The sequence below is a fragment of the Phycodurus eques genome, chromosome 5 (genome assembly GCF_024500275.1).
Source record: "Phycodurus eques isolate BA_2022a chromosome 5, UOR_Pequ_1.1, whole genome shotgun sequence".
In the NCBI taxonomy this organism is placed as follows: Eukaryota; Metazoa; Chordata; class Actinopteri; order Syngnathiformes; family Syngnathidae; genus Phycodurus; species Phycodurus eques.
In genome coordinates, this window is record NC_084529.1 from 628,496 (window position 1) to 656,451 (window position 27,956).

Sequence of the window (27,956 nt, forward strand, 5' to 3'; positions counted from 1 at the left end):
TCTAGCACAGTATTGCCTCGTCACGTTCCAACTAATGACGGCAAACGTTTTTCTTGAATCCAGAAAGCACTTTTTCTAAATTGTCTCACTGCTGCACATTTGCATCTCGGTGTTGCTCACTGGCGTGTGTGCCTGCCAGCATGTGAGAGCGATCGGGTCACATTTTGAGTCACTTTTTTTTCTTATGCTAATATCTTGGGTCCCCACCGTACCATTAGAGGAGCGAATGACTCCTGACTTTATGTGCGTGCGTGTGTGTTTAACGCCACTAGAGTTACCCACATTTACAGTACTATACGCATTTTTAATCACCCTCCTGCCCCATGCCCCGTGCCCTTCCCCTGATTGGCCTTGGGAATTGGAAGTCCGTGCACAGGACGAGACACGTTGAATTAATTGTCTCGGTTTTTGCCCAACTAATGTTGACCTCTTTAAGTCCACAGCCCCGCAGACTGTAACGCCGCATGATTGCATTCCAAGATGAACTTTCTATAAGTTTTTCAACAGATATTGAGTTTTAGCTTTGAAGAATGGGTTTGACGAATTGTAGTCTTTCCTCAAGAATAAACCATTTTGAGTTTTTCAATACTGATGGATTAATGTTCAAAGTCATACTCCTGGTGAGTATAAGTGTGACGTAGAGGTTGACTGCCAAATGAATAAAAATGTTCCTGGGAAGAATTAAACATTGGTCAGGTCTTCGTACTAAACCCATTATTGAATCGCTGTTCCTGTGAGTCTTTGTTACTTTATTTTAGCCTCTCTCGCTGCTTTAAATTATTTTAATGTCCAATTTTATTCCACAGTTTGAAGCCTAACGAAGGTCAAAATGAGTCTGACATGGTGGTTTAAGTTTGACATCTATGCGGTTTCTCAATTGAATCCAAAAGTCAATAAATAGGCATAGGCGCAGGCTTGCAAAACAGGTGGATCTGACTTCGTTACTCCAATACATGCCCGCTCAGCCGAATGGCAACGCGGCATTCCCGGGTTTTAAGCGAACGAGTCTCAGCCACGGCCGAGCCATAGAAATACCCATCCATCCATTTTCTGTACCGCTTATCCTCACAAGCGTCGTGAGGCGTGCCGGCGCCTATCCCAGCTATCTTCAGGCGAGAGGCGAGAGGCGGGGTACACCCTGAACCGGTCGCCGGCCAATCGCAGGGCACATATGAACAAACAACCATTCGCACAATTACGTGCAATTTAGAGTCTAATCGGCCTACCGCACGTTTTTGGGATGTGGGAGGAGAGCGAAGCACCCGGAGAAAACCCACGCAGGAACGGGGAGAACATGCGAACTCCACACAGGCGGGGCCCCCGGGCCCAGAACTGTGAGGCACCTGTGCTCTACCAGTCATCCACCGTGCCGCCCCATATAAGTACACTCTGTGAAATATACATGTGTTGTGTTTTACAACAATACTTAAATTCCCTTTTGGTGGGCCAACAATTCAATGCTTGGCGCATTCTGCTTCACGTCGATAGTAACGGGGACAGTCGCCAGCCGCAAGGGTCGTGGCGTGGAGAGGATACAAAAGACGCACACATGCACACGCCCCGAAGGGCGCTTCCGACAACTACTATAACAGGCAGAGTGGCACGCCGCCGGGGTGACGTGTCGCGCCGGCCGTGGCCGATTACAGCCCACCTTCACCGATGAAGAGAACCGAGGTGGGAGGAGCATATCAATGTGCCGCAAATGAATGGAGGGAGACAGTTACTGCGCACTTAAGCACAGCGAGGGGGCGCTGGCCGCCCCAAGCTGCTGTCAAGACTCGAGCGGACGCCGTGATATGGACCAATCAGAGCCGAGCTGTTTTCCATATTACAATTGGAGCGATCCAACCAGAGCACCAGAAATGTACACGTCGCATTATAATGAGAAGTCAAATGCCAGGGAGAAAAGACCAACGAGAATACCCTGAAATAATGATTACGATTGTGAGACTAGAATCTTGTTGCTGTTAACTACACTCTTGACAAGCTTTACCATTGAGATCAGAGGTTTCTCTGTAATAGCTGTGTGACTTTTAATCCGCTGTTTGGTTTCAGGGCAGGTTAAATTGTTGCGAGCAGCGACCTCCATCATCTAGCTGGGAGACCCAGAGTATCTTTAGAGCGCAGCAGTGTGTGTGTGTTTGCCGTCGATATGTTCCACATCTCTCCCTCTGAGCAAGCAAACCGAGAGCAACTGATGCCGCCACTGCTGCTGGGATAGGAGCAACTCATTTGCCAGAGTGACTCGCTCTGGTCCTCGAGCAGCGCAACTTCAAAGTTCCTCTGCGGTACCCGAATCGAGATAGAAAAAGAGGGTGAGGTAGAAGAACTGAGTTGAGGATGTGTGAAGTGGATGGATGCGGTTACTTTGCACTTAAGCAAAGTGATAGTCCTTGTTTGCAGACCCCTGATGTTTGACATGTCCCGTGGTTTTAAAATTGAACAGAGTAGAAGACAAAGAAGGATTCCCACCTGTAGAATAGTCCACAAAAGCGCCAGGAATGCTGGTTGGACCCTCAAGTCCTCAAGAATGGATCAACGCTCTTTTTCCCGTGAGGTCAGAATGAACACAATCATCAATTGTGCTTTTAATTCTACACCTCTTTTCCACAAGAGAGTATTTCACTTCTTTTGTGAGACTACATTTGTTAATTTTGTACATCTGTCTAACACAGTTTGTTTACGCATGATAGTTGGATCAATGGCTGTGCTTGAATACACCTCATCTCCAATAACTAATGGACTAAAGACACAGAGCAAAGCAAGTGATAAAGTAGCTACATATATTGCAGCGGGCGGCCGAGGAGCAAAATGTCGAAGGCGAAGATGAATCGCACTTGCTTTAATCTTGTTATCCCGACATTTCTGTGACACCACTGAAGCTTTGTTTTCTGCCATCTCTACCTGCCCTCCTAACGATTATGGATTGACCGTTCCCTCCCGTCTGAGCTGTGCCGCAGGTGACGAGACGATATAGGAATGCTTCCAACGCATACATTAAGTATCGCACTCTCTCCGACTATATGTTGAGTGTGTGTGCGAGCGTGTGTGTATACGGCAGATTTAATGCCGACAGGGAGTGGAATAAATGTCTTTCATATGTTGCAGCCTTTCAAGTTGATCCATCAGTTTGCTTCGCTACAAAGCCAGAAGCCGGGGTTTTGCGCACCATTTATACCTGATAGAATGGAAGCGCAGAATGAGTGTTCAATTGTGGTGTTGCAGAAACAGCTTCAAGTCAGGCAACAACTAACCAATGGGACAAGAGGAGAGAGGACAGAAAAGGGAAGGACAGGAAGTAGGAAATGAGCAAGGCAGTGCTACTGATGAGTGGTGCGGTGGGATGCTTTCATAGTGTCTAAACACCTGTGGGACCCTGTGAGTTGATATCTTAATACAACCTGTGTTATTATTTGTAACTTATTAGTGAACGAACGGCACGGTGGTCGACTCTTATTAGTGAACAACGGCACGGTGGTCGACTGTTTAGCACATCTGCCTCACAGTTCTGAGGACCGGGGTTCAAATCCCGGCCCCGCCGGTGTGGAGTTTGCATGTTCTCCCCGTTCTTTTCTCAGGGCACGCCGATTTCGTCCCACATCCCAAAAACATGCGTGCGAGGTTGATTGAAGACTCTAAATTGCCCGTAGGTGTGAATGTGAGTGCGACTGGTTGTCTGTTTGTATGTGCCCTGCGATTGGCTGGCGACCAGTCCAGGGTGTACCCCGCCTCCCGCCCGAAGATAGCTGGGATAGGCTCCGGCAGCCTGCGACCCAGGTGAGGATAAGCGGTAATGAAAGTTAGTCAACTGGTGTACAGAGTTGCTGAGCCCACGCATGAGGAAGCCCCTCCCCATCCTACAGCTAGCTCTAAATTCCTTTTTTATTTGTCATTGAGAGTGTGTAGCTGTAGATTTGCACCCAGTATTCAGTAGAGACTGAGAGGTCTTTTCCCATTTTGCGATTGGTAAGTGTATTGCATTAGTACTTGAGATTAATTTGTATCCTCGAATGTATACTGAAATGAGTTTTTGGTTTTGTGGGAGTAGTTGTACGATTTTCTGAACAAAAACGGGTAGTTCTAAAGCATTCACGTGTGTTGTGTTGGGAATCTTTTTAGGATTGCTATTCTTACTTTATAGTATTGAATGACGTTACCACCTCGAATTTGAAATTCTTGGAGTAAACTTTCACATGAAATGAATCCATTATTTTTGATGAAGTGATATAGGGGGTCAATTCTACTTTGTTCCCATGTGCTGCAGTCAAGGTTTATTTTGTTCATCTCAAAATCGGCATCGTGCCGGATTGGGAAGGAACGATATGGAGCTGACTGAGATTGTGTGGTTTCTAGACTTTTCCGCCAAGACGATGTGCCTGCAATAATCGGATTCTTAAAACAATTGTGGCATTTGACCACAAACCACAAACTGATAAATGGGAGGTCTATAGGTTTGGTGGTATTGCAGTCTATGTGTTCTAGTTTCAGCCAAGATAATTGTTCAACATTTGGATGGAACCATTAATGAGGTACTGTATTTGGCTAGCTAAGTAATCGTGTTGGAAGTTGGTGCGTCAAGTCCCCCTTCTGTTTTACTTTTCTGAAGGGTAGATAGTACGGTGGTCTGGAAGCGAAAAACAATATAAGAAATTGTGAGACACTTTTACATTTCAGAAAACAAAATAACAAAAGATAAAATACTTTTACAAAAGACCCTGCAATGCTTCTTTCGCTGTGTTACGTTTCAGATTTCATACGGGTCATCTCCGTTGACCAGTCTTACACCGTTATTGAGTGGACGACCAGTATTGAGCAGACTCGGCTGTCAGTGACCAGGCTCTGTGTTCGGGTAATGTTCAGAGATAATTGGCGAGCTGACTGAGCCACTGTCAGGTCATCACCCTTGCCTGCTTGAATTCCTACACCAAATAAGAATCATTGTTCAATCATTGCTCACTTTCTTTGTTTGGGTTGTTTTCTGTAGTTAGTGCTGTGACATGCATTCACACCCAAGTTGCCAGTGGTGTCCTACATTAAATAAGACATCCATCCATCCATTTTCTGTACCGCTTATCCTCACTAGGGTCGCGGTTGTCTTCGGGCGAGAGGCGGGGTACACCCTGAACTGTTTGCCCGCCAATTTGCAGGCCACATAGAAAACAAACAAGCATTCGCACTCACATTCACACCTACGGGCAGTTTAGAGTCTTCAATCAACCTAGCACGCATGTTTTTGGGATGTGGGAGGAAACCGGAGTACCCGGAGAAATGCCACGCAGGCACGGTGAAAACATGCAAACTCCATAGAGGCGAGGCCGGATTTGAACCCGCCACCTCAGAACTGTGAGGCAGATAGATGTGCTAACTAGTTGGCCACCGTGCCACCTTAAGTAACACATTCCTGTGAAAATACTTATTTTTTTTGCGACACAACAACAGTTTGAGCAGGTTTCACTCTACTTGATCCTACATTCCCAAATCATCCTTCTAAGGTTATTTGAAAACTCTCAACTGTCGTTAGAATGAGAGTGTGAATGGTTGTTTCAGTCTATATGTGCCCTGCGAATAGCCGGCATCAAGTCCAGGCCTTACCGTGCCTCGCTCCCAAAGTCAGATGCGCTGTATATTTTGGGTGGTTGCAAAAATGCAACTTTCTGGCAGACTTGTGAATAGTTTAGCCATTACTGACTGTTCTGGCAATTGTTCATGAGTTCCTCCACATTGACTAAAGCCCCAGTTAGTTTAGAAAAAGCTAGCTAAAATCATGATACTGTCATCACCATGCTTCGTGTGTGTTGTGTTGGAACATGAAGTGTGAGGGAAAATATGCAATCCCCCAAAATCCCCTTACCCAAAAACAAGCTTGAAAGGTAGCTCTTATTATTAATGAAGTTTACAAAAAACTGTATCGAAATAATATGGCCTAATCCTAATCCCCTTTATCACTTTGAAGGACAAAATGTGTTTTTGTGAAAAAATGTGAATGCAGTCTGCGCCGTGTTCAGAATGTGTTACAGTAGGACTAGTTTGGGTCGTTAGACTGAACGCACTGAAATTTGCAAGTACCTATACTGTATCCTAGTTCAAATGATTTGTGATTACCCCCACACCCCCAAAAGTCAGAAAGGCTTTTCTTTTTTAACCAGTTTTCCTCATTATAATTAGTGACTGCCTCTGTTGTCACTGGAAGCAGTCGTCACATTTGTCATGGATTTTTAGACATGATTGTATGGCATAATACATTACAAAACTTGTTTCAAACCCTAAAACTAGAAATGAATCATCTATTTGACTTTCTTTTTCTACTTCCCATCTCTGAACAATTCAAGGTCACCTTATCAGTCCCGTTGAGTACAATATCTCTCACGAGAGGAGAAAGAGACTGAAAACCAGACAAAACGACATTTCAGATGAGCGACTTTCCAACATAACAAAGCCTTGCGCTGCCTGCCCATCAATGACAAATAGCTCCTGCGGGTGGCTTGTGCACATACTCGGTTCACGCAAACCTCGGCCTGTTGCACTCCATCCGAACAACCTGTACTGGGGATCTAAAGGATTCACGTTCACACCCTTTGACCTCGACGTCTGGCGGGCCTCTCCCATTGTACTCTATTATGACCGAAGATGTCCAGGGACATGTCTGTTAGTGGTAAATAACAGACATGTTATCTGCCAGCAATGTAAGTGACAGTCTGATTTGTCTTAGCAGCATCCCAGATCTGATCAAAACCAAACAAAGTTTGACAGAAAAAAAAAGGAGGACTATTGTATGGAGGTGCAGGAGGTCAGTCAAGAATTGAGAGAGATAATGAGCAAGATTTGAATGGGTGTTAGATGGATATAGGAGATGACGAGCAGAGACACTGTCAATATTGATTTACACGTCTCTGGCATTGATCAAACGACCCCGTGCGGGAAATGTACCTCCTTGTCACAAAGGATCACTGATATAATCATTATGAGAAAAGCCTGCTGCTTGTCTCTTTGACAACCCGACAGACACGAGACAATAGTGGCGAATAGTCAAGAGGGAAGTCGGGGAGATTCTTTCCAAAATTCATTCATCATTCATTCAATTGAAAATAAAGCTGAAATTTGCTGCAGTTCTCAATAGGACCCGCTCAGTAGGGAGAAACATGACCCTTAAACAAAAAGTAGGAATGTTGTCACTGGAGCACCTTCATTTCATGTAAACACACACCGCACTGTATAATTGTAGCAGCGTGTCAAAGAGAGCAGGATAGTTTCATTTGTGATTGAAACTGATGTCAGCCATGGAATACACTTTAACATTGCAGGGCAACACACTTACATGTGTGTAATCACGCACACATTAGTAGCTACACATCAGCGTGGCTACCTTGTCTTCTGGTGTGTTTCTGGGATTTTGCCCCACCGGCTCCCTGACCGACAAATCAATGGATGTATGAACGGATGGTTGGAGGTGGCTCGTAGCTGAGTGGCAGTGATTGCTGGGGTATGCAGTCGGGTGTGCGCACTGTGTAAATGTGTCCGCATGCCAAGAGCACGGATGGATGGCGAGCTGACTGTTTTTGTCAAGGAGACCAAGCTGTACTGTCACCTCTCATTCTGCTCACTGATAGTTGAACACTCATGTGCCATAGCTCTTCTTTTTCTTTTTCTTCATCCCTTCGTTTTCTGGTCGACCACTTAGTGGAGTGAATTCTCTATATTTCCCTTGTTGTAGGTTTTTTTCTATGTAGGTTCTCATCCATCCATCCCTCCATTCTCTGACCGCTCATCCTCACAAGGGTCGCGGGAGCGCTGGAGCCTATGTAGGTTGTCATATGTTGTTTAAATACACTGAACAAAAATATAAACATTTGTTTTCACCTTTGTTTTTTCGTGAGCTAGACTCAAAGATCTAAAACTTTTTCTACATACACAAAAGGCCCTTTCCCTCAAATATTATTCCCAAATCTGTCTAAATCCGTGTCAGTGAGCATTCCTCCTTTGTCGAGATAATCCACAGGTCTGGCATATCAAGATGCTGATTTGATTATTGCACAGGTGTGCCTTAGGCTGGCCACAACAAAAGGCCGTTGTGAAATGTGCATTATTGCTTTATTGTGGGGGTCTGGGGGGTCAGAAAACCAGTCAGTATCTGGTGTGACCACCATTTGCCTCACGCAGTGCAACACGTCTCCTTTGCGTAGAGTTGGTTAATGATTGTGGCCTGTGGAATGTTGGTGTACTCCTCTTCAATGGCTGTGCAAAGTTGCTGGATATTGGCAGGAACTGGAACACGCTGTCGTACAGGCCGATCCAGAGCATCCCAAACGTGATCAATGAGTGACATGTCCGTGGAGTATGCTGGCCATGCAAGAACTGGGATGCTTTCAGCTTCCAGGAATTGTGTAAAGATCCTTGCAGCACGGGGCCGTGCATTATCATGCTGCAACATGAGGTGATGGACGTGGATGAATGCACAACAACGGGCCTCAGGATCTCGTTACGGTATCGCTGTGCATTCAAAATTCCATCAATAAAATGCACCTGTGTTCGTTGCACATAACAAAAGTGTGCCCATACCATAACCCCGCCGCCACCGTGGGCCACTCCATCCACGTTGATATCAGCAAACCGCTCGCCCACACGACGCCACACACGCTCTCTGCCATCTGCCCTGAACATTGAAAACCGGGATTCACCCGTGAAGAGAACACCTCTCCGACGTGCCGGACGCCACCGAACGTGAGCATTCGCCCACTCGAGTCGGTTACGACGACGAACTGCAGTCAGGTCGAGACACCGACGAGGACGACGAGCATGCAGATGAGCTTCCCTGAGACGGTTTCTGACAGTTTGTGCAGGGATTCTTTGGTTATGCAAACCGATTGTTGCAGCAGCTGTCCGGGTGGCTGGTCTCAGACAATCTCGGAGGTGAACACGCTACGTTTATATTTTGGTTCACTCTCTATATGTAATTGAACAATACATGGGTCTGAGATGCAGACTGGGTCTTCTCTCACTTGGTTGTTTAATTTCTCACTTGATGGGTGCCCAGGAACTCCGGAGACTCAACTGTTTGTGTACAAAAAATTCAAAAGTCAATTTCCATATGTCCCCCTTTAAAGCCTTCATAGAATGCTTTTCATGGTAGGAGTTTTATGATGATGCCTCGTGGCCTTAACTACTAATATTTCACTGGGCGTTTCATGCGTGGCACAGCTAACAGGCTTATCCTTTATGTCTTGTGCTAAGTAGCTACCAAAAGGCTGCAAGACAAAGGATCGGGTGGGTGTGCGGATGTCGTGGTGCGGGTAGCAAACTGGCAGTGCCACCGTGCTCTGTGTCTTTCTGTCACTTGAGCGTTTCCCTTTTAGCCTTCTCCATTACATTGCATATGCTTTAGGCCTCTCACATTCCATCATCTTTTGTTTTACATTGCTGGGACCCCCATGCAAGTGTAGCCACTCCAGTGTTTTTAATATCTGACACACATGACCGCCTGGTTGACTTTGATCTCCAGATTTCAGCATCAAGGGACCTTTCAGTTGTCGGCCTGGGGGGGGGATGACAGAAATGTCCGTGTTTTCCCTCTATGTGCATGAGAGCGACTAGTGCACCAAAGGGTACAAGATGCAATAAGCGGAGAGTGTGAGATGACAGAACTTGTGATCCAGTATTTTCCCCTCAGAGGTTTTGGAATGCTGTGACAACGTCCTTGCATCTTTGTTGCTGCCTGCCTGTCTGTGATCTTCTCTTCTCACTGACCTCAGACCAAGATATTGATGTTCTCCATCATTTGTTTGATCATGCATGCTGAGGATCGCCCATGATTTAAAGAATCAATATCAGGCTAATGGGGCAATGCTAAGCAGGCTTTCATCTTTTTAGAAATGACGGATATTTATGGCCACCAGTGCATGCAGCATCTTATTTGTGCCATTTGTCCGCGAAGGCACCATCTTCCTGGTTGCCCCATAAGTAATGAGATTAGCTGTAATTTTTCACATGATGAATCACGTAGTATATAATTTTGACTGACATATGCCTGCATGAAGATTGTGAAGGAACCACCCAATCAGAAGTGCTGCCTGTTATAATTGTTATAAACATGTGAATAATGCTTCTCTACTGTCACCTCATTCAGTACAATGCTCAAGGTAGTTGACACAACCTTTAGGACCGAAGCTGCACACAGACTCACAGACTACCCAATGATTGCACAACCCCAATTCCAATGAAGTTGGGACGTTGTGTTAAACATAAATAAAAACAGAATACAATGATTTGCAAATCATGTTCAACCTATGTTTAATTGAACACACTACAAAGACGTGGCACGGTGGACGACTGTTTTAGAGTGTCTGCCTCACAGTTCGGCGCTACATCTGTAAGTGCAACTTGAAAGTCTACTATGCAAAGCAAAAGCCAGTTATCAACAACACCCAGAAACGCCGCCGGCTTCTCTGGGCCCGAGCTCATCTAAGATGGACTCATGCAAAGTGGAAAAGTGTTCTGTGGTCCGCCGAGTCCACATTTCAAATTGTTTTTGGAAATTGTGGACATCGTGTCCTCCGGGCCAAATAGGAAAAGAACCATCCGGACTGTTATGGACGCAAAGTTCAAAAGCCAGCATCAGTGATGGTATGGGGCTGTGCTAGTGCTAATGGCATGGGCAACTTACACATCTGTGAAGGCACCATTAATGCTGAAAAGTACATACGTGTTTTTGAGAAACATATGCTGCCATCCAAGCAACGTCTTTTTCACGGACGCCCCTGCTCATTTCAGCAAGACAATGCCAAACCAACTTCAACAATGAGTGTCCTCAGTTCCCAAACGTTTATTGAATGTTGTTCAAAGACAAGGTGATGTAACACAGTGGTAAACATGACCCTGTCCCAGCTTTTTGGGAACGTGTTGCAGCCATAAAATTCTAAGTGAATGATTATTTGCTAAAAACAATCAAGTTTATCAGTTTGAACATTGAATATCTTGTCTCTGTAGTGTATTCCATTAAACATAGGTTGAACAGGATTTGCAAATCTGTTTTTATTTATGTTTAACACAACGCCCCAACTTCATTGGAATTGGGGTTGTATAAACAGTGATTGAGATGTCTGCCAGTGACAGCAGAGGCCCCTGTAAAAGAAGGCAACGACCAAAGACGAAGACGAGTCAGCATAATTGAAGAATACATGCTGACTTTTTATAACCCGGGATGATTTGAAAATCTTATCTGGTGACCTTTTAGGCTGCAACAAGTGGACATGCCCAGGAAAATGATGTGTGGTCACCCTAATTTAAACATCAATGGCACTGCATTTCTTTTCTTCCTTTATTCGGACGTTCTGTGATTACTTTCCTGCTGGCAACAGCAGCATCCATCGTGTTGCCATGGTTGTAATTAAGGCAGCAATCCTCATCTGCGCAGGTGCCTATTGATCCTTTTAATGTGTCAGGATATGAAGCTGATGGATTCCCTGTGGGTCGAAGTGTTGCCAGTCAGCCAATCCTGACGGGTTCCTTTTCTGACATGTTCATATAATGATGTCCAGCCAAGACAAATAACCACACACTGAAGAGAAAAAGGATCTTGCTGTCAAATAAACACTTAGGCTTTTACATTCATGCGATCAGACCTGAGTGTATGGATGTTCTACCTATTTTTTCTCATGAGAAGCTGCTTGGTGATTAGTTAAGGTAATCATTGAGCTGCAGAAAGTGCCGCATAGTAGCAGGAAGGACGCAATTAAGAAAGTGCTGGGATCCAACTACCAGAATGCATGCTTTGCCTTTGCGCTGAAATAATACTTAACTCGATTTGCAGGTGAGCCTGGGGGTGTTTTGCAGACCATTTCTACCATAAGCTACAAAGAAGATCTGGTGCCGCAAACACCTCACCTTCATGAGTTAATGAATTGCTTAATCTCGCAATAATCATGCGGTTTTACAGTTAAGTCTTCACATTAACTTAAGCCTCGTGCTTTGTCTTTCAATTAATGAAGAGTGGGAGGCTAGAGGTAGCTTAACAAGCCCGCTGCTGGCTTTGTAGCATCTCGACAGCTCATGACTCCCGTGTAGCATTAGTCTCTCTGCAGGGATCCCGGCTGCCAGCTACAGAGGCGCCGTCAGCCCGTTCTTACCCACAGAGCGTAGTGCCAGGTGAGAGTGTCACAATGCACTGCTGCTCATTATTGCTCATTAGTCTAGATTAGCCCGGATAAACCAAGTAGTTACACCCACTGAAGCCCAATTCACAGCTGTACGAGCACTTTGAAGATGTTAGAAGTTGTCCTATGTTCAACAATTGGGCAAATAATCAATAATCAAGCCAAACTCTGCATGCGTGCTCTTAGAAGCAACTCACATTCCAAGACACTAAAGCAAAGTGAAAGCTGTCAAAGGCAAGTGAGGTTGTGTCATTGACATTGAGGCAATTGAGATATGGCAGAGGAGTCTTCCCATCTCCGTTTGTCAAATGTACACACGTGACGGAGGAAGGAAGAGGAGAGGGGGGAGCACACGGCTGTGAGCCCGGCGGGGCAGCGCAGGGGCTTTAGATAAAATTCGACCAAGGAGGCTCCCTGCTGACATTAAGCGGCAGCTGTTCATGCTGACTCCAGCTTCCAGAGATACAAATCCAAACGGAGCGGCTTGATTCGAGTGAAAGCCAGCGCTCACTGCTCTCCCGAAAACATGCAGAAGCCTCTACACCAGTATTTCTTCAAGTGAAAAAATAAACTCGGAAACCTGCGTGGAGTCAGCTGTCAGCTCGTTGTGGACCTGCTGCTGTTTCTGCACAGGTAACATCCCAAAGAACGCGACCATCCTCAGAGAGAAGTTGATGCAAATGGGCGTTTTGACCCCTGTTCACCCACTCGCGGTATGCTTAGTAGAGATAGACTCTTGCCACGTTCATGTACTTTCTGTTTAATTTCCATACACAGTGGCGGTTTCTATTATTGCCAGCCGGCATCCAGTGGGGGACGCCGGCCGGCAGTCGGACCGACGTGCGCAATTGATGTTCCTCGGACAGGGCGCCATTTGGTCCAGGACCGCCTCTGTCCATACAAATACTTTATCTCCACCGCAAGCAAGAAAAACAACAAGAAAAAAATGATTGATGCAATGTGTGTGACTGTGGCAGAATCAGATGGTCCTGTTTTTCCTCTCCTTTCCAAAATCTCTGTAAAGCAGTGTTCCAAAAGTTATTTATTCGTTATACTTTTAGAAATGTTCCATGAACTGCATTGTCATAACATCAGAATGTTCTTATGAATTAATGTTTAGGAACGTAATGCTCATAAATTCATGAAAAAAAACCATGAATCCAGCAACAAATTCAGTGTATGCGTGTTTGGGCGAAGGCTGCTATTTCCAAAGTAGTGACTGAATTGGGAAACATATCTGGAAATAAGCTTGCCACTTAATTATCATAGTATTGTTTGAGAGTCATTTCTGTCCTCCGTCAGTCCTCGGTGATCTTTCTAACGGCCTATTGGACTTGAATGCCAATTATTTCATTGGCTACGGAGTGCAAATGATTTTGTTCCATTCGTTCTGCCTAGCAACATGTGGCTGTGCCAACGTGACAAGGAATACGTTATCCTCGCCATTCTGTTGAACTTACAGGGCTGCTTGTGCATTTGATCTTAGTCGTCAACTTTTATTGTAAACGATGTATCTCATTTCTTGTCACTGTGTGTCTTTGAAAAGTATATTGGAAGGAATAAAAGCACACTGTAAGTGTACTGTAGTTTTGTGGCCCACCAAATGGTTTCATGTATTTGGAAGGTTCTACCTCGGCAGACACTTTGTGTCTTTCGATCCAGTTTGTGACGCCGTGAGTGAGGTTGAAGCTTGTCTCCGCTAGTCTCCGCATGCAGAGGTTTGCGTCGTCTCCTTGAATCCCTTGTGTAGATTGCTGCCTGTCACACTTGACCAGTGGCCTTCAAAGGTTAAAAAAAAAAAAATGTTTCCTCAATTTTCACGACTGATCAGATTGTGCAAATTAGCGTGATGGCACTTGTCGAGTGGCGCTTTTACATTCGATACAGTATTTTGACATATCACTAATCAAATACCCTTTTCTCGACCTCCCTTTCCCCTTACCTGCCTGTTCACTCCTTTCCCCCTTTTCTTTCATCCAGGTGGAGCGAGAAATAGCCATTCTGAAGCTCATAGAACACCCACATGTTTTAAAGCTACATGACGTCTATGAAAATAAAAAATACTTGTAAGTATCAGCTTTGGAGTTCTTACAAATTGTCCTTTACACTGATCTATTTTTTGTTATGTTGTATAAAAAGGTTTGTTTGTTGATTATTGTGGGGTGTTTTTGCCCACAACTCTCAAAGATGATATTGTTGGCCTGAAGGAGCAGTTTTAATTGGCTTCGTTTGATTTGAGGCCTTAGAGGGGCCAACGCTCCATTAGTATTGGCACGAGGCATTTCATTTAGTTGCTCATGCTTGGGGAATGCTAACAGGGAGAGAAAATATCCATAATGTACACAACATGATCCACTCATCAGCCGCAGCGCCATTTGCAGTAGGATACATTAGCCGTGGAGAGCGGCAGCTGTATTGCACACTCAAGACACATGCAGACACATTCATTCATAAAGCTGTTTGCTAACATCGCCTGTGGTGAGCGACAAGCCCATCGGTCATTTACGGCAGCCTCTTGAGCCACTGAGGACCGTTTGTCAACTAAATTCAATTAGCTCTCATCTTGAGTTTTGAGTTTCAGGCCAAATGGGATAAGGCACGCTTGGCTTGCTCCATGCTTTAAGATTTTAAAAGGAGCAGCATAAGCAGAATATTGTGATTTGGATTATTTGAATCACATTTCAAACCATTTATCTTTGACACTTGGTCACGAGTAGCATGACCCAAAGGCTAAAGCGCTCATGCTAATATTGCCAGTTTGCACTGAAGTTGTCTTTAGGGAAAGCTATCAAGTGAAAGATAAACAGTGCGATGGTGCCAGCTATCCAACAACTCAAGATTTATGAGGCCATGGGCTTAAATCCACAGCAAGTGGTTTACCGAGTGTGTCGACAGGTGAGAGGGAAATAGAAGTTGCGTTGATACGCTGTTGCATCAATATTCTGTTAAGGAGTACTTCATTGGTACAAGTGAATGATCGCATCATGATGTTAAAATACATGACGCCACTAAGAAGGTCCAATCGTAGCCGTAACTGTGCTCAGCTGAAGACGACATCACGCAGATGTGCGAATGTGATTTATAATAGAATCGATGAAATGTCTACATTTTAGTCTTGGCCGTCAGTGTTGAAAAGACATATGACTTCACATTTACTGCCTTTTTATATCTACAAAGGTCTCAGTGACACAGAAGGAAGCCATATTTCCTTCTCGATCACATTCATTGCATGGAAATTAGTAACAGTTGGGAGATAATAATATTTACAAAACTATTTCTATGTAGTCGTGTCATACAAATGTCAATAAATGACCTTTGTAAGCAATTATGCCAATTTCTTTGAAGCTGTACTGTGGAAGCGCTAAGGTCAAATATGACACTTTTAAATTGCCATTATTCTAATGAAAATAGAAATCATCCTTTCTGGGGTCCAACTGTTCTCGTCATAAAAAGTGTTATTAATAGTGCAGTTATAACATTCTGACATTCTTAACAGTCATACACATAATAAAAGAAGTACAAATGTTAATGGTGATGTCACGGAAACAGCAACAAAACACTCAATGATTGTAAGTAACACTGCTTGAATCTTCAAGCTCGCACTGCATCTGCTTCCCTTAACTTTTGGTGTACAGTCCATTCATTCCCCTCTTGTGTTGAGACCAACTCCATATTTTCTTTTGCAGATGTCCCATTACTTTTTTTTCCCTATAGAGTTTAGGTGGAGTGAGCAGAAGGTGTGTATTTCACCTGCCGTCAGACATTGCGTTTGCGCTGTAGGGAAGATAAAGGGAGGTTGATAATAAATGAGGGAAGGCCAGTTCAGAGCAGGACAGGGCACAACTGGCTCCGTTTCATGTGGGCCTCAGCAGAGATTCATCTCCTCGTGTCCCCTTGGAGCACGGGAGCACGACCGTGCAGTCCTGATGACAGACCGCTTGCTCCTCCTGAGTAGTGGCTGCCCAAAAAATCAGTAGGAAAGTAGGAAATACTCAGTGTGGGATTCTTCTAAGGATAATTCCGACTCTGCGGTTGAAAAAGAACGCACAAAAGATTTGCCTTAAGTCCATTTGACGCCATGAACTGGAACCCATTATAAGCTCCTTGATGTCTAAGCGTAATGCTCCTCTGTCATCCTTCTGATGCCTCCCACAGGAGGCGAGTTTGTCAGGACCCTTCACCTTTGAGTGCACTGGGGACAGTTTGGAGATTAAAAAGTTAAACATGAAAACAAACCGTTTAATGTGACCTTTGGGCTACAACATGACTGATTTGGACATTTTCATTCTATGAGTCCATCTCATACAAGCCTCTGGATGGCTGAGCTCTACACTTTCTCTTTAGGATCGTTTCTTGGGGGACCGCTAAATAAATAAGCAATCATCTTTGCCATCAGCGTATCTATTTTGTTTGATTTTATTTTTTTGGGTTAGGGGCAACTTTCCCTGACTCCCTCTGTCTGTCATTCTTTTTAGGTACCTTGTACTAGAACATGTGTCCGGTGGAGAACTCTTTGACTATTTGGTGAAGAAAGGCCGATTAACGCCTAAAGAGGCCCGAAAATTCTTCAGACAGATCATGTCTGCGCTGGATTTTTGCCACAGTCATTCCATATGGTAAGTGTCTACTAATGAGTGTGTGTCTAATTTCTGTTTGTTTTGGGCCAGGAGCAAATGAGTTGAACTTGTTTGTTACACTTGGGTGACAGATTTTGGAAGTTTGTTTGCTGAAAGCAATCTGAGTGGCCAGTAGGCCCCATTGACTATGTTGGGTGTTGTGAGGTTTAACTGTCCATCTGCTGTTTGTCTGTGTTTCTGATAGTCGGGAATTTGGCAAGAATAAAAATTAGAAACTAAATGGGTGGCAGCAATTTGCAAGAAAAGCAAGTTGGAAATGTGTCTGCACTATTGTGGCAGTAGTTTGAAATGGTGTAGAACTGCACTACATTGTAATGACAGGTGCTCAAAGTTGAAAACAAATTCAAAAGGAAGTTGAATAATATCAATGCAGCAATTCTGTTTTAGCTCCCATTTTTCATGAGCTGAACTCGAAGATCTAAAAGCCACCTGTGAGGTGTATTTTGACAAAGGAGAAATGCTCACTAACACAGCTATAGACAGATTTTTTTTGGGTTGTCTTAAACAACGTGGGGAAAGTATGCAAAAATATAAGAATCAAAATCATCTTTATTTTGCCAAGTATGTCCAAAAAACACACAAGGAATTTGTCTCCGGTAGTTGGAGCCGCTCTAGTACGACAACAGACAGTCAATTGACAGAGAACATAAAGAGACATGGAGACATAAAGACATTGACAAAAACAGTCACTGAGCAATAAAGGGATGCTTGTTATTTGGTAATGCCGGTACATTATTATTATTATTTTGTTGACAATTGTGCAAAAAGATGCAGAGTCCTCTAGCACTTAGAGCAGTTCGAATGACGAATATAGCAAGAGTGACTTGCACCGGACATTGTGCAGAGGGCGCCGAGACTTCAACGAGTGAATGCAATTTAAAGTGAATAGTAGCGCGATAATCTGGGAGAATGTCGATTGTGCAAATGTTACAGATACTCCTCAGTCAGTGTGCAAGTGGGGCAGATGCGACTCTGCCATGAGTGGCCAGTATTGGTCAACAACAGATATGCAAATAGTGTGGCGAGACGACTACAGTGAGTGCACGAGTAATGTATCATTGGCCCCACAGAAATGTGACAACGAACTCAAGACAAAAAAAAAATTGCCTGCATGTTGCAATGGAATTGTAGGTTAGCTGTTTAAGAAGTTGATCGCAAGAGGCAAGAAGCTGTTGGAATGTCTGCTAGTTCTAGTTTGCATTGATCGGTAGCACCTACCTGAGGGAAGGAGCCGGAAGAGCCGGTGACCGGGATGCGGAGGGTCCGAGAGGATTTTGCACGCTCTTGTCTTAGTTCTGGCAGCGTGCAAGTCCTCAAAGGTCGGTAGGGGGGTACCGACAATCCTTTCAGCAGTTTTGATGGTCCGTCGCAGTCGGAGTTTGTCCTTTTTTGTAGCAGCACCGAACCAGACTGTGATGGAAGAACACAGGACCGATTCGATGTCCGCTGTGTGGAACCGCCTCAGCAGCTCCCGTGGCAGGCCGTGCTTCCTCAGAAGCCGCAGGAAGTACATCTTCTGCTGGGCCTTTTTGAGGACGGAGTTGATGTTGGTCGCCCACTTCAGGTCCTGAGAGACAGTAATTCCCAGGAACTTGAAGGTCTCGACGGTTGAGCTGGCAGTTGGACAGAATTTGAGAAGGGGGACAATGCTTTTTTACTGCACTGTAGATTTGTATATTTGTATTTGTTCCTTAGGCAATTAAAAGAAAGCACACCAATTGCATTGTTTTTCAAGCAATGAGTATGTAGAGTTGGATTTATATTTGATTACCTGCCAGTGACTTATTTGATATGCTTTGTACTCGTCATTTATTGCGAAAGCAATTACGTTCTGGCTGGTGCTATTTAATAATTAACGCTTTTGGGGGGGGGGGGGGGGGCAGTTATATACAGCAAAAGCCTCTGCAAAAGGGTTTACCTTAGATGATACATGTTTCTCGAGTTAATGTGCAGGTAGGGTGGAGTTCGTCTCAAATAATAAATTATTAAGAGTTGAATTAAGATTTACAGCTTTTATACCACTGATCTGTCTTGCCTTAGGCAAAGAAAGTTTGAAGTGAATAATTAGTGGGGGTAGTACGGATTAATCCAATTAGGGTAAAGCTCCTGACATCTAATACATGCACACATACAGATTATCACGGAGCTTTTGCGGTGAGATTCATCAGCAGATTTATTTGCCATCGCCTTTTTTTCCCCCTGCCTGCTTAAATCGGCTCACTAACGCTCTTAGAAAAGGATGCCTTGTAAGTCATCATGAGGTAGATTCTCCCTCATTCTGTTCCTATCCTCAATTAGAGGCAAACACACAGGCATACGCAAGCAGCCCTCCTCACCTCACCTCATCCCAGCAGCCCCCTCAATAAAAAAAGCGTTTCTGCAATCATTTCTTCTTGACTGCACAGGAGATGTACGCAGACCATTAGAACTCCTGTTGTTCCTGTGTGACTCACCATAGACAGATATAGAATTCAGTAAATGACAAATTTGATGGGTGATGATTTAAGACCTTATGCCGGAAGTGTTGACGTCATCGGAAGTGATTCCAGTCCCAGTACTGGGACTGGAAATCCGGCCGGAAGTCAAACCGGAAACCAGAAATCCCCCACCGGGAATCCGACCGGAAAGCGGCACAGAAGTCATACTGGAAACGGCAGGGCCGGAAACCTGGCCGGGAGTCATACCGGAAATCCACCACCGGACATCTGGCTGAAAGTCATACCGGAAACGGTATCATCAGAAGCCGCAAACGGCATGGCCGGAAATTCCCCAACTGAAAGTCGTACAGGAAATCCCCTGATGGACGACCATATGGAATAGACGGGTCCCCAAGGCACCCACCCCCTCAGTGGTCCCTCACATCCGGTCAGATCTCCAAACACCAGTTGATAGATTGATAATACACTTTTCAATAGATTTACGACCTTTGGGAGTGAACAAAACCCCAAGAGGGCCCCCGTCAGGAAGTGACGATGTCACCGGAAAGCCTAAAAATCCCCAGAGGAAATCCCAGGGAAATGATTTCTGACCTTAGGGAATAGACAGGTCCCCAAGACACCCCTCAATGGTCCCTCACATCCGGTCACCTAGCCAAACACCTGTTGCTGGATTGATAACACACGTCAATAGAGTTACGACCATTGAGTACGTACAAGTCGCCAAGAGGGCTCCTTATGGAAATTCCGTAGACGCCTCCCACCTGCAGGAGGCCTCTTTCCGCCAAGTGGGCCCACCTCACTTCCCGTCACATCCTCAAACCTCACCCCACCGCACATTCTCAGCCGTGCCCCCAGGACCCTGTCGATAGAATGATAACACAGACCCAAGGTGTTCACTTGTGTCAGAAACAACGATGATGTTACCACAATCCCTTATTCCCACGCCATCTATGGGTGGTCTCTTTACGTCAATAAACAGTCAATCATCCCTCTATCCATATAGCGACATGCAAACAGAGCACAAACCTGCACCTCTACAGTTCTTCCACTAGGAGCGTGTTAGTCACGTTTCCAATTAGCATCCAGAAGGTTGTAAGTGACCTCTTCCCATGCCGTTTTGAGCGTAGAAAATTGAGTGTTACAATCTTCAGGGGATTCCGCTCCTTCTGTTTACAGGAAGTCATCCTTTAGAAACAACAATACATTTCAGCCTTGTAATCTGCGGTCTTATAAACCATAGCAAATGCATGATCTTAACATTTCCAGAGGACCGCCCTCAAAAGCATGTCTGGAGTGAAAATGATGGCCTATGAAGTGAAATGTGTAAAGAAATAATTGAAACTAACAAAAGCACCAACACTAGTTAGTTGATGAACATGGAAATGTTTAAATATTGTAATAGCCTACTGCAGTAAAGTGATTGGGTATTCCCCTTGGGAACTGAACATGGGGAGACCAAGCTCCAAGGTCAAGGGCAGCTGCTTCACTCTGTTTGCCGCGCGAGGTCACAATAACAGGATTTTCACTCATAAAACTAATTTAGACTTTTACCTTGGGGTGGGTCCCTTGGCAGAATCTTTCATTTTTGCCAGAATGCACCGATAGTACATTTATGTATAACGTGTTTTTTTAACGGTGGTATGCTGTTACTCTGTGTTTACGCAGCTTTTGGGGTGAATTCTTTATTAAATCATTGTATAAATTTACAATGTTGTTTTTCATCATGTACATACTGTTTGAAAAGCTAAGCGCTGTTATGATCAAAGCGGCAGCGAGCACCATATGATATGCTTCAACCGCATGGATAAAACCCTTAAAGACTCGAACACGGTCATTTCTGCGATGCTGGCCGACTTCAGATTTGTTTGCATTTGGAAACAATAGTAAAAGGAAATGCATGAATAATTAAATGCTGGGTAAACTGTTGCCATTATTTAAGCCTTTATTACCTCTGCAAGCTTTTTGAAATTGATTTGTACATTCTTACATGTGTACAAGTATCAAATAAAATAAGCACAGAAGCCAAGGAAGAAGAAAAACATATGCACAGTTAATCCCTTGATGCTTGCTATTTCGAAGTCTCCAAGGTCTACTGCCAACTAACTGACTGAGTGACTGACTGACTCCACCCATCCATGTTCTAGATCACTTACTCAGATTAGGGTCGAAAGTGAGCCGGAGCCAATCCCAGCTGATTTTGGGGCAGAGGCGGGGAACGCTCTGGACTGATCACCACTCCATCGTAGAGCACATACAGTGGATATAAAACGGCTACTCAACCCCTCTTCAAATGCCAGGTTTTTATGATTAAAAAAAATGAGACCACAATAAATGTGACCTATAACCTGTACAACCCGATTTTGGGGGGAATCTTTTCGAGAGGGGAAGTAAAAATAAACAAGGAAAATCATGTGGCTGCACAAGTGGTTGATAATGAACAGCCACATCTAACTAAGTTGTCTGTACTTTGGCACCAGACACATGTACGAGAACAATCAACATTTCAATGTGTAATTGAAAAGTTGTATTGAAATATGCTCGTGATAGTGTACCGTAATTTCTTGTGTATAATGCGCATTGCCCCCCCCCCCCAAAAATAGTCAAAAGTCAATAGTGCGCATTATACATAGGTGTAGGGGCAAATGGAGAAAAAAAACCTTCACATTTAATAAATGTATGCTGCCATCTAGTGGTTATGAAAAAGCTGTACACTTTCATTCCAAAATTCCACCGCCACCTAGTGGTTATATAAAAAAAGTCGAGCCTACACTTTCATTCCAATATGACAGAGGTACGTACGTATGACTGCATATATGTACAGTTGTGCTCATAAGTTTACATATCCTGGCAGAATTTGTGAAATTTATTTATTTATAATTATTTATTTATAATTCATTTTTTAAAATATGACCGATGACTGAACAACAACCATCATTAATCTCTTCATGGTTATGGTTTGTTTAACGATAATGATTTTCTGAAATGCTTGACTGTTTAATTTGAAGAATTGAACCCATTTTACAAATTCTGCCTGGGTAATCGAACATATGAGCACAACTGTGTTTTTTCTAATTTACGAAATAAAAGTGGGGCTGTGAATTTCATAATAAGAGCAAGTAAATAATAAGAATTTTAAAAAAGGATTACGTGTTCAAATAAAGTGCTTAACTTCAGAATAATTTTTTGAAAAAAACCTAACAAAAGACGGATGAGCATGATGCTCATTGCCAAGCTATTGTGTCATGAAGTTGCAAAACACCTAAATACGAAATACGTGATCAGGTGGTACAATATACTTGTTACGTAGGTCTGGCGGCAACCCCGTTATAGCAGAGCGTAACCAACTTTGAACAACGAAATAACAAGCCAATTAATGGGGGTCTGGAGATATAAATGTCAGATAAATAATGGCCTCACAAGACGCCCTCTCAACCAGAAATGAATTAATAAGTCACTGGAGACGTCGTCTGAAAACAGGGTCAGGTTAAAAATATATTATTCTCAATAATAAATAATTGTAATAGAAAATAAGATCACCTTTATTAGTCCCACAATGTGGAAATTTCGTTCATTTCAGGAGCAATAGTGGATGTAATATAAATGTTTGATATAAATAGCATGCAAGAGAAGACATCTATACAAGTACATTCACAAAATAGAAATCTAAACTATTTTCCATGCATAACTTATCAAATTAAATCTATCAGCAATGTTATTTGTTTGTTTGCAAAATAGTGCTGAGTTTTAATTGACTTTTGAGATCTGAATAATCTGATACATTTTTTTTAAACAGAATTGGTAAAGGCCAATTAATCCATAGACACAGATATTTTTGATGATGGCATGTGAAAATCTCATGGACTTTGATTCAGGCTAAAACTTCGTCCGCCACGGTCGATGCAATAAGAACATTAAAATAACAAATATTGAAGCCATCGTCTATTAACGATGACGTTGATAGAGTAATGATTCCATTGTGCAACTGAACAGTATGCAGAATTATTTAGATTCCATTACGTAATATACTGCAATAACTGTCCCGCGGTAATGTTCTTGACCAAATTTTGCAAATACGGAAATGAAGAAAAATGTGGATAAATTGTTCTGCAAGTGAATTTCTGTGGGTTGGCAGCTCTGATAATACCATTCATCATCAAAAGTATGGCCGCAATGTTTAGTAACTACGAGCGCCAAGAGGACGAAGCCACGACAGGTTACAGTGGTGCAGGAAAAATCGGCATGGTGCGTCATGGTCACAGGCAATTAAGTGCTTGGTGTTATATTGCAAGAATTATGGCGAACTGACCCACTGGGACGTTAACCTTGCTCAAACAGCATGTAGATAACACATGCTACTGCGTGGTGCAATTCACTATCGGGCTCTGTTATTGAAGCTGATCTTAATCTAACTGGAATAGTGCTATTCCCTTCGGTTTCTTCTAGTGTTCATTTTTGTTACTTTCATATTTCATTTTGTGCAGGTGTGTGTAAAATGCATTGTTTTGGCATTATTAAGGTTTTCTAGGAGGTTTGCATCGTTCTGGCAAGCAACAAAGTCGTTTTACATCGAGCATAACGGAATATTTGTGCAAGGCCTGCTGTGTAGGTGAGATTATAGGACAAACGTGCAGCCAACTCTGTCTTTGTGACACGTTAATGTCCCATTATGGAGACCCTTAATCACATTAGAGAAAACCGCCAAGCAATATTTCAGCTTCCCTCATGATTGAGTTTAGTTTCTTCACTGAAGCTGTCAGCAAATGATTTTGTTGGTGCCTCGCTGCTTGTTTGGATTCACCTCTTGAGGTTTTTGTTTTGCTTAAGTTTGGCCTGTGATCACACACTGAAAGAAGCAGTGTTTATCATATCAGTCTTCCAGATCATAATTTAGCGTGCTCGTTTGCATCTTGGACTAATGGTCCGAGTGTATGAAGAAATTCATGAGTGATTTGATATAATGTTAAACACTGAAGGTTGAAGAACTTTGGCCATCCTCTTTGGGTAATAAAACGATCAAAGCGATGACATGCTAAAGCGGTGAAACATTCTGGATGTTTACTTTGAGACATTCTTTGAGAGAAAAAAACCTGCCAAATGCGACAGGACTCTTGATAATGTAAATGCATCGTGGGCTAAATTAAAGAATGTAGCAGGCTGTAAGTAACCCACCGGCCATAGTTGGTTTAGCCCTGTTTTACATGAGTTGTCTCATTTTGTTTGCACATTGCAACGCAGTACGGCTTTGACGTTATCGCGCATATAATTATCCTAATTTGGGAAACCACGAGGCGGCACGGTGAACGACCGGTTAGAGCGTCAGCCTCACAGTTCTGAGGACCCGGGTTCAATCCCCGGCCCCGCCTGTGCGGAGTTTGCATGTTCTCCCCGTGCCTGCGTCGTGGCTTTTCTCCGGGCACTCCGGTTTCCTCCCACTTCCCAAAAACATGCATGGTAGGTTAATTGACGACTCTAAATTGCCCGTAGGTGTGAATGTGAGTGCGAATGGTTGTTTGTTTGTATGTGCCCTGCGATTGGCTGGCGACCGGTTCAGGGCGTACCCCGCCTCCTGCCCGATGATAGCTGGGATAGGCTCCGGCTCACCCGCGACCCTAGTGAGGAGAAGCGGCTCAGAAAATGGATGGATGGATGGATGGATGGATGGATGGGAAACCACGATGACTGTGTGAGTACGCGCACCGGAATATTCCAGAGTAATTCCAGAAGAACCTGCGTCTGATGAGCCAATTTACAGGCTATGCAGTAAGCGGCTGTAGAGCGCCCGTGTGATGCAAAACCACCTGACAGCTAATCCCTCAGGATAAGAAACAAGCTGTACAGCAGCTGATGCCATATTAGGTTCAATGTTTATTGTGATGTTCCAATGTCCAAAGGCAAATGTGTACACATGTTCTGCTTCTTGTTTCGTTAGTTTGAACTGGTGAAAGTGGAGTTTGTGACATTCTGATAGCTTCCAGTAAATGTTCCTCTCCTTGCAAAAAGTATCAAACCTGGTTGGTGACATTGGGAGATTTGGTCTGCTTTCCAGGCTCCTTACGGTACTTTGAGTTGGTTAGTTTTTGAAGCAGGCTAAATGAAACTTATGTACTCGTCAAACTGCATGGATTCTTTCTCGTGCCACCGACCATAACTGTACTATGTAGATAAATGCAACTGTGTCGTAGCTTTTCCTAATGAACATTTATTACATTTCAGCAACAGTTCAATTCAGTGAAACTGATTTACGTTTATACGCTCCATAAATTGAATGAGCACAAACTTCTGCCACAGGAATGAAAAAGCACTTCCTTCTTACCTTTTTTTTTTTTCATCTTCCCCAAGACAAAAATGAGATTACAATGTCTCCAATGGAAACTCGAGAGTAGTGTTTTTTTTTTTTTTTTTTTTTAAATTATTATTCCAGACTTCAACTAAAAAAAATAACAACAAAAAGAAATTCAATGATTTTTGTAAAACTTTATATTGGCTGGCCAGGGAAAGGAGGAAAAACAATGAAACGTTGGTGTAGATCCAGGATTTGTTATCATTAAAGTTCCAGGAAAGATGGTGTGCACTCCCACTGTTTGCACAGCAACACGATGTGCGCTTGCTTTTTAGCTTTCAGTATGTATTCCCGTGTCACCCTTAAGGTGGTCCGTACGACTTAATGGCGATTGACACCTGTTTGGACCAACTGTAGGAGGGCAACGTAGCAGTTCAGAGGCTCTCTCAATTGTCAGCATTTATTGAATTATTTATTCTTTTAAATCTATTGCCCATCAATTGTATGAAAGGGGAAGCGGTTGGAGGAGGAGGAGGAGGAGGTACCTCTGCTAGTAAGGACAGGCTAGTGGGCAGTTTACAGTGTTAAGTCTTGTAATGCCATATTGTTTTGAGGACCTTTACTCTTTAAACTGCTGTCAACTCCAACACGGAATACTTTGGCAGCCAAATATGTATTTTTCCAGTCGTCTCTTTCAAGGAAGCTAACGGGTTATCCCCCATGCTGTGTTTAGTGATCACGAATGACAGTTAATGAACTCCGCCTCTGTGGTGGGATCCCTTCGGTGTGCTTTACTCAGCCAGTTTGCTGGTGGCTGTCTGCGAGATGAGAGCATTGGGAATTTGTGGAAGAGAGGGAAGGGAAATGGAAGAAGAAAAGAGCGCAGCAGGGGGCTGTCATACCTTGGAGCGTTTCAGCGTGAAGGTGGGGGCCTCTGGTTTATGCACCAGTTAGATGAAAGGTGGAGGTGATGCAGTCAGCTGGGGTCTACGTGCTGAAGGCTGAAAGTGCCGAGTTGCGAGAAAGGATGTTTGATCGACCAAATTGGTCCCTTCACCTTCATTTAGTTTGTTGAACAGGTGTGAAGTGTGTTCACGGCTCATTAACTTGTACATCTTTCTTTCTGTCCTCTTTAAGCCACAGGGATCTGAAGCCAGAGAATCTGTTGCTAGATGAAAAGAATAACATCAGGATAGCGGATTTCGGCATGGCCTCTCTTCAGGTCGGAGATAGTCTTTTGGAAACCAGCTGCGGGTGAGTACTGTCGAACATATTCTCACGCACGCTTCCAAATGAAAATGAGAGGGTTGCAAGGGCGCACACTCATCTTAGATCCATTAGGCCGTGCACGTATATTGCGCCCTCTACTTACTTACTGCCGTGTTCTCGGCGCATCTGTCATGGCGGGTTGAGCTCTTGAGGATGGACAGACGGTCTCTCTCACAGATTGCGCCATGGCTGCTGGCAGGGCCAGGGCCGTGGCCACACATTACTGTCTCCTCACATCGCTTGCAGGTTTTATGACGCGCTAGTCACGACCATGCTGGGCCCATCAATCCCACAATGGCTGCAGTGAAGTGGAAAAGTCACTTTCAAAGCGGGAGGACTGCACACACGTTTTATTGAACCCCAAAGTGTTTTGAGGAGTGTGCACGCTCAGGGCGCTGCGAAAATAAAAAATAAATATTGACAGTGGCTTACTTTCACATTTTTGGTACAAAAAAAGGTGCGTTGCGACGTCGTTAACATAAGCAATTCATTTCATTTATGTTCTGAAACAAAACAGCAAAGACAAACTGCAAGTTGTGATATACAGTACAGGTACATGTACAGTGGAACTTTCAAGGTCCAACAAATCAGTTCCAGGATCATCCTGATTTTAAAAATGGATTTATTCTAGCCCAAAGTCAGCTGCTATGGTTGGCTGGCTGGCCTACTGGTGAGAAGTGGTTCAGAGAATGGAAGGATGGATGGATGGATGGATGGATGGGGGGATGGATGGGGGGCTCTATTTTCAGGACTAGTGCAAATCCAGCGCTGCGCTTGGGGCCTCGACTGGGCTTTGCTCATTTCATAAAAGTGGGACGTCTGCGCCGGTCTGGGAGCGTTCACAGCCGACTTCAAACCTCGAAGAGGGTTCTTCAATCCCTTTCAAAGTGGCGCAATAGTCTCGCATGGAGACGCCGCTATATGCCGAATAGGATGCCGAACTCATCCTCTTGAAAATATTGGATTCCTTTTTCAATTGAATTGTTGAGGATATAAATCACATTTTTGGAACGGTTTATGCTTTATCACAAAAACCCGGCATTTGAACAGGGTGGTGAAGACTTTTTTTCATCCGCTGCATGCACTACACATTCTTTTCTATGGTTGTTATTCTTCTTGTAACAAAGAGGTGTAGACGCTGGTCTTTTTGTTGGAATACACATTTCTGGAAAGCCACATAAAACCG

The 27,956-nt window shown here is 43.8% G+C and overlaps 1 protein-coding gene across 9 annotated transcripts in view; it reads left to right on the forward strand.

The window, feature by feature from the left end:
- Positions 1-27,956, forward strand: part of brsk2a (BR serine/threonine kinase 2a) — a 179,483-nt gene that overhangs the window by 114,187 nt on the left and 37,340 nt on the right. For 7 of the 9 annotated variants that reach the window (XM_061676597.1, XM_061676600.1, XM_061676604.1 and 4 more), the window contains exons 3-5: positions 14,127-14,212; positions 16,622-16,762; positions 26,639-26,755. In XM_061676597.1, the coding sequence (XP_061532581.1) occupies positions 14,127-14,212; positions 16,622-16,762; positions 26,639-26,755 (344 nt within the window). The remainder of the gene's footprint in view (positions 1-14,126; positions 14,213-16,621; positions 16,763-26,638; positions 26,756-27,956) is intronic. The other 2 variants (XM_061676599.1, XM_061676602.1) reach the window with 2 other exon arrangements.